The sequence below is a fragment of the Notolabrus celidotus genome, chromosome 4, assembly GCF_009762535.1.
Source record: "Notolabrus celidotus isolate fNotCel1 chromosome 4, fNotCel1.pri, whole genome shotgun sequence".
Taxonomy (NCBI): domain Eukaryota; kingdom Metazoa; phylum Chordata; class Actinopteri; order Labriformes; family Labridae; genus Notolabrus; species Notolabrus celidotus.
In genome coordinates, this window is record NC_048275.1 from 14,645,741 (window position 1) to 14,659,928 (window position 14,188).

Consider the following 14,188-nt stretch of genomic DNA (forward strand, 5'->3'; position numbering starts at 1 on the left):
AAAAAAAAAAGTCCCAGCTAATGCTCTGCTGGTAAACAAATGAGTTGGTTTCAGTGGTGGGAGTTTCCATGACACCACAACAACTGTACATTTATCTTTAAGTTAACCAAACAGACACCTGCATTCAATGTCTTCACTGGCTGATATTTAAGATATAAAATATAATAACTTATTTTAATTGAAATCTACGGAAGAGGATAAGGGCCACTGAAAAAAAAAAAAAAATTAAGGTCATTTTTTAAAATTATTATTCCGAGAAATTTAGTCGGAATTCCGACTTTAATCTCAGAATTCTGACTTTAATCTCAGAACAATAATTTAAAAAAAATATTTTGACCTTAATTATTATTTATTTTTTTCAGTGGACCTAATCCTCTTCCGTAGAAATCAATTTGTAACTGATGAGTGTTCTTGTCATAAAATTGAAGCTCGCAATAATTAAAAAAAAAAAAACATTGTCAAAATCTGCGCATGCGCGTTATGGTTAGAACAGAAAGTTGGGTGTCAGAAACAGAAAACACTGGGTTCAGGAAGGGCGCGATAGAGTCATGATGGCAGAAAGTACGAGCAAGTTTCCTGCGTGGACCATCATCTACGTTTTGTTTTTCATACTCAGGTAAGAAAATCCACAGAGATAACAGCAAGGAAGAGTTTATGATACTTGTCTAACGCTGTTGTTAAAAGTTTCGTACATGTAGATAGAGTTATCGTGGCTCTTTCAACATGTTCGAAACAGGAAGATACACAATGTAGAAGTAGAGGTTATTGTGAAGGTTTATGTATCAGCTTGTGTAGATGTTAGACATCTAAATTTGCAGAATGGAGGTATTTCAGTCAAGGAAGGTGAGGTTCAGGAAACAAACGGAACGGAAACATTACTCACCATAACACCTCTGAGCTCCACGTTAAATCAAACTTGATTTGAAAGAAAGAAAATAAAAGAAAGAAAACATGTATGTCTGACCGTTTACGAAATGTGTCGATAAGTTATTTCACAAAGCTAACGATGAGAACAGCAAAACAAAGTTTACTTTCACTTTCGGTTTGATGCATTATTCAATCTATGGTTCGATTTCACTTTCAGGTTCATTTCTGACGCTGCAGGCCAGTGCACAGACGGCATCTACCAGCACGAAGGAAGGGACTGCTGTCAGTGTGGGGTCGGTATGTATCAATGATAGTACAGCTGAAGCCAGGGGCGCCGCCAGGGATTTTGGGCCCCATGAAAAAATATCACATTGGGCCCCATATACGTCTTGTAATATACCATTTATAATAACATCATAATCAAAGTTACAACAGTCTTTAAAATGAATGCACAACAGAAAAGAGCAGCACTGAATCATGCAGAATAATGGATCTATAATGCTGTTCTGTATCAGCAACGCTAGATTTCAATCAGGAGAGACACAATTTGAATATTAAATGTTATTTATTACAACTGAATGAATGATGGACCTTGACAGAAATCTGTGGCGTAAGGACTCTATGGGGATAATGTTGAGAGCGTAGGATGCATGAATTTGGCAGCTGAAGAAATCCCTCTAGAGTCCAGACCAAGTGGCAACCTCTGGTCTCAAACTTTGAAGCCCATGCGGAAGTGCTATAAACTGCAATACATCGAAAATCCGCTTGAGGCTAGCTGCAGAAACACCGGAAACCACATAGAAATGAATGGGAAAAAGACGATCTTTGCAGCATTTATTAACATGTTTACATTTTACAGTTTTATTGTTTATTGTGTTCATACATGTATTCCTGTACAGACGGTGGCAACAAATCTCCTTATTAAGGACAAATAAAGATCTATATATCTATCTATCTAGCCTGGTTCAAAAAACGGCTTGGCTCTATGAAGCTAATCTCTCTAATGGCACACACTGTACGGGGGTGAATTTTTTTCTAACGTGACAGTTCAGAAGATATTAAGATTACCAGTTTTGCCCAAATAAGGACATGACTGACGTGACTCCCGGTCGGGAACGCAGAGCTATTGGCTAGGAGGCTCACACTACGTCACACTCTGCCTGGTTGAGTTACGCATTTCCAATATGGCTGCTGCCGTCGATTTGCTTCAAAACAGCTCTCAGGAACAGATGGGTGACGTCACGGATACTAAGTCCATATTTTATACAATCTATGGTCCAGACTCTGGTGGTGGTGGTTGATGATCCTAGGAATTGAAGACTTGCGGAGACCAGGTGGAGACGGGGAGGTGGAGGGGTGCGCACCATCAATGCAAGAAGGAACTAGCAGGAGAGAGAGACACATTTAAAAAGACAGCAGATAGTTGATAGGCTGACGATAAAGCCCAAGATCCACAGGATGCGTCGCGTTACGTTACGGCTGCGCCGCGCACGTCGCAGCAAATAGGTTCCCATTCAAGTCAATGCTCTAGAGTCCACAGGGCGCGCTGCGGCTCGTCTCAGCTCCGTCTCTGGAGCGTTCCGCCGCGCCGCTCTGCCAGAGATACGCGGGGAGTCTATTTTCGCCGCTCCCCGCGCCCAGCACGCGTCAATCGACACAGAAATGATCGAACTATCCCGGAAGTCAGGCACGAGGATCGTATGCAACATCCGCTCACTTTCAAAATAAACACCATGTGCAAACACAAGATCGTAAATTTCACCACTTCTTCAACATTACGTCATAACCTGTGGCATCGGGCCAGACGTCAGTCTCAAAAGATATCCGACACCATGGACGAGGAAAAGTTTATACTGTGTTGTTCTCGCGCGTTTTGGAGTTCTCGAGGGACCTTGAGTTTCCTGCTCCGGAGTGCGCGCCGCTCCAAACACGCATCCTATGGACCAGGGCGAAAGCCCTGGGACGGAGCAGAGCCGTGTCGCAGCCGTAACGCGGCGCACACGCATCCTGTGGACTCCCCGAGTAAGGGAGTGCCACTGAGCTATTGGATGACAGCCACCGCTGATTAATCAATGACAGCTCCAGAGCATGCAGCTGGAAGCGGGTGAGCTATTGAATGAGGGAGAAGAGAGTTAAACAACTGCTGTGATTGCTTTATAGTCTTCCGGTCTGAACTTTCGCTAGAGCTACATTTGATACTTTATTGTGTTCAAGTTTATCGGATCAAGTTTATTAATTACAATTATTAAGAGGTTAAAGCTACTTAAACAAATTGCCCCTTGTGGGACTGCCCAAATTTCAGTCAGCATCAAAATATCTGATTTGAAGGTATTATTTCAGTAATCTCTGTGACATTAAAACAGACTAAATCATCCTACCCAAAAAACACAGGTAAAGGGGCTTTTATCATATATTGTCTCAACTCAACTCAGCTCAACTTTATTTGTATTTCACCTTTCATACATAAAAACATGCAGCCCAAAGTGCTTCACAGAATAACGGAGAGACAGAAAACAACTGCAATGGTGAAATTATAAAAGGCATGATTATAAATAAAATACTTAAAAATAAAATAAAATCAATACAGTAAAATTAATAAAATAAGTAATAGTGGGAAGAAAAGTTAAAAATAAGGTAGTGTTAACAAGATCAGATGAATACAAGAAATAAATAATTAAATAAGATAAATAAATGTTAAAGCAATGATTAAAACAATAATGATTAAAATAATAAAAATAATAATGCAGTCCAGGGCAAAAAAATAAATTACTCTAAATTAAAAGCTAGATTAAAAAGGTAAGTCTTAAGTTTACTTTTAAAAACACCCAGAGAGCTCGCTGACTCAATGTCCAGAGGCAGAGTGTCCCACAGTTTAGGGGTGTAAAAACAGAAAGCTCTCGGGCTGGTGCTTGCGTGAGACACACGATGAACATTTAAAAGGTCATAGTTAACCTCTGGCTTGGCTGCTCCTCTGACAAAAGCAAAAGAAAAATAACATTATTTATAATAATTATAAAACTTTTTTCTGAATTGCATTACTGGTATTTCCTACACATACAGAATACAGAATACTAACCATAGCTACTTTATTTTGTTGTTAGCTCTGGAGCAGAAGAAGATGTGGACCCATAGCTACTGTTGTTAAAATAACCTAATGATAAAACTCATAAGGTGCATTTCGACCAAGAGTTCCGGGGTCTTTTAGCCCCCAGAACTACTTTCCCCGAAACTAAAAGGTTCCTGTGCCCCCATTGATATCTGCGTTTCGACCGTGGGCTGATGTCCGGGGTAGATTGTGCAAATCAGGCCAGTGACGTATGGAGAAAAAAATTATATTAAATAATATTGTGAAATCATACTAAAAAACTAAACTAGTATGCATTCTCAGGAACTCCATCTGTGTTTCTACAACTGTGTAAACTCCACAAACACCGTGACGTTCAACCGAAGGTCCCAGGACCTTTGAAAAGTACTAACCCCCCAAGCATTGGCTTTTCAGGGGGAAGATTATCTAGCCCTGAACTAAATTTAGACCCTGGTTCTTCTGGTTGAAACACACGTAGTTCTAGGGTAAAGTCCCTAGTTTAGTGGTAAAGTTCCTGCGGTCAAAAAAATAATATTTTTGAGATCAAGACCTCTCTCACAAGGATGACCTGGTCAAGAGGTCAACAGCACACATCAAAATAAATAATACACGATATAGAGCAGATTTACAATGAATAAGAAAAAAGCAATCAATCATTTAAAAAGGTGCAACTAATTTGTAAATAATGTGCAAATGGAGAACACAGACAACAATCTTTTTAAAATACAGGCACTGTTTGTGGTCTTGTGCTGTCTTTCTTTTAAGATAGAGCCAAAGGCTTCCAGTCAAATGAGGTCTGTCAATCTCAAGTTCTTCTGGAGTGTATTCCATGCAGATGGTGCAGCAAACCTAAACGCTCTTTTACCAAACTCTGTCCTAACACGAGGAACACACAGTTGTAAAATGTCACAGGAGCGCAACCTAATAAAGGTAGGTTTATCATGGGTAGAACAAAAGCATTTTCTCTACAAGAAGGACATAAAGTGAAACATTAAAGATGCAATAACAACTGTCCTAAGATTGAACCTTTTTGACCAACAGACCCGTAAATTAAGAAGTTTAAAATGTAGGTAGTATGCCCTCACTTCATTTTTTTACTATTGAATATATCACAAAACAATACATTTTCATTTATCAAATTTTAACCAAAAAGGAGCTCTGGCTCAGCTTCACAATGCTTTGTCACATTTGGATTAGGGGCCCCTGGACAGTTGTGTCAAGAAGCGACAATTGACACCAAGAAAAACGACATGAAGAACATGAACATTCATTATTTTTACTCTTTTTATGCAAATTGTTTGTATGCAACAACATTTGGTACATAACTGATGTTTTGTGTCTCTGTACTCTAGGTCTAAAGCTGGTGCAGCACTGTGTTAGCAATCTACAGCATGGGACATGTGAGTCTTGTGATACCGGGAGATTCAGGAGTGAAGCAAGTAGTGAGAAGACCTGTGAGAGATGCAGATCCTGTACACACCCCAATGGTAAGAGACCTCTCAGGCAACATGCTTCTTTTTCCCAGTAAAACAGAAAAAAAACATTGATGTCAGTTCCAAAATAGTTGATTTCAGTTGCAGTTTATTATTTCAGAGTATAGACTTTTTACCTAAACAAGTTCAGTCACTTGAATTAAATAGCAGTGATGTAGTATTCTGTTCCTGATGCATTCTGATTGGCTCTTCATTCTTTTTATGTCATCTGCATGTCATTTTTGTAGCCAATAATAACAGCCTCTTTTGTACAAACCTTATTAAAAGCTTTTCATCTTAACTGTCCTTAAAGCAACACTAGTTCATAAACTTAGAAAAATATAGGAAAATATAAAGTGTGTGCACAACTGCAGTCACAGTCTACTTTTAGCCTAACACAAAGATTAACATCAGGTTAGTGATACACATTTGATCATTTTTTGGGTAAATTTTCCTCTTGATATACTTTTTTGTCATCAGTTTTCTCAACCAACAAAGGCTTTTATTTGCTTCAGTGCCACGGAAATGTTTTAACATTTTTAAAATTTGGTAAAACAAAAAAAATGTAATGACAAAGTGTAAATCAAGGAAAATGTGTTATATATATAGTTAACCTTTTTATAACATTTCTTGATTATGAGGGATTTGTTAAGAAATGTGGTCAATATTACATATTATAATATAAAACAGCATAAAAAAGAATATAATGGAGAAAAGCATGGGTTGTGTCCATTCTCTCAATAATGTTTAACAGTGAGATAGAAATATGTTTAAATTAAAAAAAAGTAGTTGAAGTAGTGTCTTTTGTCACACTGTAAATTCTGTCCAACATAACAGAATTAAAAATGTAGCTTCAATAAAATGTGCATCAACTGACAAATTATGCTTTACTAGAAATATTTAAAGCTTTTATCAATGGAAAGATCTGTCAGCTCCTTTCATTACAGTATTTTATTTTATTATTATTATTACATTTCTTTTACTTTCTTTTAGAAAATCTGGAGGTAGATGAACCATGCACCCCTTCCAGGAACACTAAGTGTCGCTGTCAACAGGACCACTACTGCGTCAGCAGCACAGACATCTGTCACCTCTGCCACCCTTGTAAAAAGTAAGTTCTGCTCAAATGAATATTCAGAAACGCAATAATAATTGTGTAACATTGAGTTTGTAAAAACTATACAAAAAAAGTGTCACAAGTTCATTATTTTTTTCCTCTTCATGCTCCTGCAGAATGTAGAAATGGTGGAAATGTTAAATTGTCCAACTTTTAAAAACATTTTTTTTAATCTGGTTTAAGGTGTGGTGCTGAGGGCATCAAAGTACAATGTGCAGGCAACAATAACACAGTCTGCAATGAAGAAAAGGAAGGTATGGTTGAGTTAATGAAATCATGATGTCATTAATAAACAGAAATGTTAATTTTGACTGGTATCATGTTACATCCATTTATTTGTGTTTCAGATGGGAATCACGCGGGGATGATAGTTGGCATAATTGCAGCTATTATACTCATTGCTCTTGCATTAGTTGCTGTGTTCATTTATAAAAGGAGACGTAAGTATTTCCACCACTATATGGTCCCTCTAGTATTCTGTTGGGTTTTTTCTCACATTGTTGCGGCCTGAAATGCTTGATGTCACAGGACTGAAGTTCACATGTTTTTCAGTTCTATTTTCACATCAACTTTGAGCAACTGGAACAAACTTTCCAATGAAGCCGTGTATTGGCTGAGCAAGCTGTGTGTCTACTGACATTACTTCAGGACAGTTTTTATGTCAAGATACAAAATAAAATGTCTAAAAATTAAAAAAGAATACTAATCTCACACAGCGCACGCATATATCAACAATATCCTTTTTACTAAAGGAGGATGTACATTTTGTATATTAGTTTTACCCTGTTCCGCTTGTTTTTCAAGGAGCTGTGCTGTCATACAATCATTGACTAGGATTGTTGCGGCCTGAAATGCTTGATGTCACAGGACTGAAGTTCACATGTTTTTCAGTTCTATTTTCACATCAACTTTGAGCAACTGGAACAAACTTTCCAATGAAGCCGTGTATTGGCTGAGCAAGCTGTGTGTCTACTGACATTACTTGACATTACTTCTTATTTGTATTGTTGCAACTTCCTGGAGGGACTGACTTTGAGTCTGTAGTTAAAAGGACCAGCAGAGGGCAATGGAACCTCATGTGTTTCTCATGGAAATACCAAAGCGCAGAAACTAGAAAAACAACTATTTATAAATGATATTCATATAAACTCAGTCTCCTTGAGTGATATAATTGTGTATCTTGTTATCTGATTTGTAACATTTTATCTCACTAGGATCAGGACAACAAAACAAACATCAAGTAAATGGACATGTAAGTTATTCTCTTTCTTCTACTAACCTCTTGTCACACTCACACCTGTCGAGTTGATAAACATTTGTATCTCTGCTCTTACTTTGACAAAGCTGCTCATTTCTGAAGGAGGTAAAGTTTAGTTATCTGTAGCTGTTGATGTCTTAACGTGCGTGGTTTGTGTTAGTAATCCTGTGGCGTGGTATATGTGTAAAGCATGTGTCAGAAGTCTTTATTCACTGTGTTGTTTTATAAATCTTTTGTTGACATGTATTCTACTTCTGCCTTTCAGGAGATGCAACCCTTTCAATGTAAGAAAGCATGTTTTTTAATAAATGTTCATTTAGCAGATTTTGATTATTTGCAAATCATTGAAAGCCTGAAAATAGTGCAACAACAACAAATCTACAATTCTGCAATTCTACAATTTCATTTAGCAGACGCTTTTGTGCAAAGCGACATACACCACAAGCAAGAATTTAGACTGGAGGGAAAAAAACCTTAGTAGGTGCGACAAAGTGCTTCAAGTTGATTGACCACAGGTTCTGCCATCTAGTGCCAGAAGAAGTTCCAGTTTTTTTGTTGGTTTTTTTAAAGATATTGTAGCCACAGCTAGTCATAACAAATAATTCAAGTCAACAATATTGTTCAACATTCAACAGCATTCAATATTCAGTGCTGAATATTCAATAAGAGCTGGGTTTTAGACCTTCTGATTCATTCTACCCCTGAAGAAAAAGAGGAGAAGGGTCAGGTTAAGTGCCTAAGTGTTCCCTGAACAGTTGAATCAAATGTTTAAACTGAAAAATGTTATTGTGTTATGAAACATGCTCATTTTAAATTTGATGCCAGCAGCATGTCTCAAGAGTTAGGGCAGCGGCATGTTTACCATTGTGTTGCATCACCTCTTCCTTCCTTTAACAACACACGGTAAACATTTAGGAACTGAGGATACCAGTTTCCGAAGATTTTGAAAGTGAAATGTGTCCCACTCTAGAGTGATATAGGGTTTCAGCTGCTCAACAGTTCTTGGGCTTCTTTGTCATATTTTTTGTTTCATGTTGCGCCTGACTTTTTTGATAATTCACGAGTCTGGACTGCAGGCAGGCCAGTTGAGCACCCTGACTCTTCTACTACAGAATATAGGACATGACTTTTAATTTTAAAGTTTGACCCATGTTTCATCTGTTAACATTAAGGAGGCAGGGTTTATGAACTAAACTGCAGCCAGTCAGTAGGGGGAGCTCTGAGTCTTCTGGCTTCACAACCAGTGAACAGTTTTGGCATCTATTTTAAGATACAGTTTAGGGTTTCAACGGTGATGCCATTCCCCCTCAGAGTCTTTAGAGAGAGAAAGAAAACATTCAAAGAAAATAAAACCTGCAGCAACATAACACAACAAAAGATAAAGCTCATGTGGTCAGACTCTTGGCTGATAGGATTCAGAATCAGAATCAGAATCAGAATCAGAATCAGCTTTATTGGCCAGGTATGCTTGAACACACAAGGAATTTGACTTTGGTAAACTGTGCTCTCTTTGTACAAGGCATAAGAATAAGACCTACAAATAAAAATAAAATAAAAATAATAACAATAACATCAGCTATAAATACAAAAGAACAACAAATAGGCATGACTAATATGTACAGACTAAAATAATATGATAAAATGCAGTGGTGTATAGCAGTAATATGATAAAGTACAGTGGTGAGTAGCAGAGGCAGTTTTTACATTATAAAATAGTAGTTAAATAATACAAAAAATAGAAATATGGAATTCTGCTTGGATAATTGTTGCATTGTATATTTACAAATAGTATTTATCTGACAGGTATGACACTGTTATGGTTTCTGTGATTTCTGTGATTCACTGATCTCAATTAAAGAAAAAAGAACACATTTGAGAAGCTTCAAATCTGATTTGTCAGACAAGATTCTGAGTGAGATACAGCCCTCCTTATTTCCTGTTAAAAAAGCTCTCTAATTTTTCTCTCTGTGTCATCTAAACAATATAAATGCGCCTTCCAGATTAGGAAAAAGAAGTTGTCATGTGTGATGTGCTACGTTGAAACAATCCCCATTTTCTGTCTCTTCAGTTGCAGATGTGGAGCTCCAGCCTCTCATCCCTGACATTGCAATAGCTATTGGATGGAAAGACATGAAGGTAGTAGCAATGAAAAGCGGGATGCAGAAGACTAGGATTGATAACTGTGAACAGAATAACCAGGGTGACAGAGAGGAGCAGACCCTTCAACTACTGCAGATCTGGAGGGAAGGAGAGGGCAGGAAGGCACCAGAGAAGCTGATAAGACTCCTTCAACAAAGTGGCAAAGAGGCCAAAGCAGAAAAAGTGGCTGAGATTTTAAGACATGCTGCATCAAATCAGGTTTAAATGATAGGTGTCCTGAGAACTTTTAAATATTTGCAGACATGTCTAAGGGAGGGGGTCAATATAGGATTTTATAGCAGATTATAAAACAAAAAGTTTGATGAGCATGGTCGTGAAAATACTCAGGCTCGGTCCAAAAAAAGCTATCTACCTAACTTGGAAGTGTGTGTGTGTGTGGGAGGGGGTGTCGGTCTTTGAACAGATGCCAACAAATGACACTTAAATCCCATGTTGTGCACAATTTTAAGAGTTTTAAGCTGACTATAATCAGTCAGATAACTTGAATAGCCATTATTTTTAACAGCAATAGTAGTATCATAAAATTCTGGTCTTGAAATGCATGAGCTGTGTTATTGCTGAACGGCATCGGGTGTTGTGTTTACATTATAGTACGAAATATGAATGCTGAGACTGCATGCTGAATTTTACAATATTTTTTTTTAATACTGTGATTTTTTACATGCTGTGGCTGAGTCACTGTGATCTCCCTCTCAGTTCATTAACCCAAGATGATTGTTGTTGGGGTTTCCATCCAGAAGTACTATTGTATTACAAAGCATGCACTGAATAATAATGTCGAAGCAGAAAAGTTTGTGTTGTATGGATTATGTAAAGCTTTCATCAACCTGTACATTGTGCAGTATACCTGAATGGATATAAACAGTGAAAAGACGAGTGTCACTTGTTTGCAGTTTATAACTTTTAAAGCTGTAACTGGATTTTATTTGAGCTGCCCTGAAGGCATGACATGAAATGCATTATTTGAAGCCTTACTTCACAGTTATTTTAGAAGTATCATGTTGAAAAAAGTTTATGGAACTAATGTCATTTTAAAGTTTTTCATAAGTATGTATCAGAATTTTGACCAACTCACACCCACTGTTGTTTTATTGACTAATTATTAAGTATCCTTCAATAGAGGTATCAAAAGAAAAACGGAGGGTAGAATTAACCATATTTAAAGAAGCTAAGGCCTACATGTATGAATTAGAATAAAGAATCATTGAGGTATTACTGAATTTATTTTTCAATTTTAATATCCATTTTTTTATTACTGAGTTTCAAAATTGCATAAACTTCTGCTCTATAAATTCTTTTTTCCATCCTTACTGGCACCCGGTGTGTACAATGCAAAACAGATGCTAAACAGTTCTTGTTTTCTATACAAACATAAGTAGCTATCCTTAATTTTTTTCTTTTAAAACTACTGTTAAATTCGTTATTCCTGATTTAAGACGGAATAATTAACAACAGATCTTAAAAAACAATAACAAATCAGACCACAAACAGAAAAAAAGATTTCCATCAAATTCAAATGTTAATTCATTTCATCCCAACTTGTATTGCTCATGTGGATATCAAAAGCCCCTGAAAATGTGTAATGACTTTTAGAGGGTAATTTAAGGGGACTTTTTAGGACCAGTTTAGAATCACATTAAGCTGAATCAGTTTCATGTTCCTGTCCTGTAAACACACAGGAAGACCATCTGTTTAGTCTGCCTAGCCTACTTTCATTTCTCTTCATTCTGCCCAAAATTGCAACACTGGCACCAAAGAGCCCACTTTTTTAAATTCTGTTCAGGTCTGTAAAACATTTGTCCATATTTCAGAAAAAGTTAGAGAATTTTCTCTTGCATTCGCTGTCTAACTTATTTGCCTCATTTCAACTTGGTGTTACTCTGCTTGTTTTTATTTATTTTATCACGTTGTTTTATTTTTTGTGTTTTATTCTTTCTGTACAGTGACCTGGAGTATTTAGAAAGGCGCTTCTAAAGAAAATGTATTATTATTATTATTATTTACTCTTTCCATGTCCATCGATCAATCAACATCACATGAATCCAAAAAGAAAACGAATCCGGGGTTGATTCTAGTTTTAACATTTGTCCCAACCTGACTGATAGATTGTGGCAAAAATGGAGACAAATGCAAGCTGGCATAAAAATCAATCATTTATTAATAAAGTAGTAAATTTAAGTTCAGATGTTATGGGTAATGTTGACTGTATGTGATTGCATGTCAGAGTTTATGTGTTGAGTGGAACTGAAGAAACCAGTTGTCAGAACATGCACTCCATGCCACAGTGGGTAATAACCAGGGCCTGAGTCAGAAATCTCTTGTAGCAACATGCATCATCCAGCTGATGACCCCCCATTCATCTCTCTCAAACAATTGTCATTAATCTTTTTGTCACTTTATGCACAGATGCCTTGTGTTCTTCAGGGATGTTTCATTACAAGTTTTTGTGTTGTCATGTGAATGCAGATTTGAATTTTAACACAAAGAAGCGACTTCTCAGTTTTTAGTGTGGCCGTTCAAACAAGGCCCAAGTGTGCTACTTCACTGTGCCTTGTAATAAAAGGAGTTTACCTGCATTACTTTTTTTCAGCTTAAAATGTAACAGAGATAGATAGATAGATCTTTATTTGTCCTTAATAAGGAGATTTGTTGCCACCGTCTGTACAGGAATACATGTATGAACACAATAACCATAAACATCCACCCAGCCTCACAGCAATGGTGCCCCGCATCCCACAAATATACACACCAGACGCATATGCACACACTGGGCACATGTAAAACACACCGAACACATATGAACACACTGGACACATATATGCACACCGAACACATATAAACATATATGTGTCCTGTTACCAATAGTTAGAGTAATAGGGCCTTGTTTACTCAGCCCTATAACTTTAACCCCAAACCTAAACAATAATAAAACGATTGTGTAATATATTGAAATGTTCTGAAATGACTAATTTAAACATTATCCAAAGAAATCCCTCAGGTGTGATTTTTAAAAATAGTTACTAGTAGTCTAGTAGTAGACTTGTGTCTTGGAGCAGAGCAAATCAATGTCCATGCACACCACACCATACAAACAGTAATCCATTACAAAGCATAAAACAGATCAACTCAACCCATAGACTTTATGAAACTTGGCTGTAGTATCAGTTAGGTTAGGCTACTTTATTTATAAGGTAGGTAGATTTTTTTTGCAGCCAGATGATGACATTCAGTTACAAAACAATATCAACATGATACTACATAAACCAATCAGAATTGACAAACTATCAAAACACAAAAACATGATATAAAAGTACTCAGGCTCCACCACCCACAATTTAAAGGAGAGAGAAAAATATCTTAGAGTGAGATATATGAATAAAGACAGCTCAGTGATGTCACTCATTGATTTCTGAAGCAGAGTTTTGAAGCCCGATGATCGGGTTAACCATATTGGAAATGTGGACTGAACATAACTTTCGGTTAACCTAGCACACTGCAAAAAGCCAGCCTATAAAAACAAGAAAACATATACAAAAAGTGGGGGTATATTACTTAAACTAAGCAAAATTATCTGTCAACAGAACAAGAAAATTTGGCTTGTCAAGACTTTCCAAAACAAGTAAAAACATCTAACCTCAATGAACCCAGAAATACCTTAAAATGAGTGTATTTTCACTAATAACAAGTGCATTTTTCTTGATAGAAATACAAATATATGAGACTTCTTTTCTCAATATGCTGAAAAATATCATGGGCTTCATGGGTGCACAACTTAACCATTAGGCTAAGTCCACCCCCTATTGCCATTATCTTGACATAATGACATGCACTAGGCATTTTACATTTCATGAAACCAGCGAGTTTTAAGTTCTGCCTTGTAATTTAGAAGAACTTATCTGAATGTAATTATTTCTGTTTGAAACGGTTATAAATGTTAAATGTTTAAATATTAAGTGTCAGTTTACAGTACTGTGCCAACTGTACTAATATGTAGTCGCACATATTTTCTATTGTTTCATTGAAAATAAAAGAGTGGACTACATTTGGCTGTCATTTGTTTTAATTGTGTGAAGAGATACAATTGTGTCAAAGGAACAACTTCTTATTTCAAGCTTGAAATAAGCAATTATTACTTTGAAAAAGCAGTTTCATACGTGTGAGTGTTGATGAAACAGCTTTGTAACAGTTGATATTCTAGTTTCAAGCATGTATTACTCAATATAGGTCAT

At 36.7% G+C, this 14,188-nt stretch overlaps 1 protein-coding gene across 1 annotated transcript; it reads left to right on the top strand.

Moving 5' to 3' along the window:
* The first annotated feature begins 486 nt into the window (after positions 1-486).
* On the top strand, positions 487-12,535 carry fas (Fas cell surface death receptor). The gene is made up of 9 exons (XM_034681122.1): positions 487-616; positions 1,085-1,164; positions 5,305-5,439; positions 6,418-6,535; positions 6,725-6,795; positions 6,889-6,981; positions 7,756-7,793; positions 8,065-8,083; positions 9,868-12,535. Exons 1-9 carry the CDS (start codon positions 549-551, stop codon positions 10,161-10,163), a joined length of 918 nt encoding a protein of 305 aa, XP_034537013.1. The 5' UTR covers positions 487-548; the 3' UTR covers positions 10,164-12,535.
* Positions 12,536-14,188: the final 1,653 nt, after the last annotated feature.

Excerpts from the sequence above, each read along its gene's own strand:
- fas (XM_034681122.1), top strand. The coding sequence starts at position 549 with ATGATGGCAGAAAGTACGAGCAAGTTTCCTGCGTGGACCATCATCTAC. Across the intron at positions 6,536-6,724 it reads CTCTGCCACCCTTGTAAAAA|GTGTGGTGCTGAGGGCATCA; the intron begins GTAAGTTCTGCT and ends ATCTGGTTTAAG. Across the intron at positions 6,796-6,888 it reads CTGCAATGAAGAAAAGGAAG|ATGGGAATCACGCGGGGATG; the intron begins GTATGGTTGAGT and ends TTTGTGTTTCAG.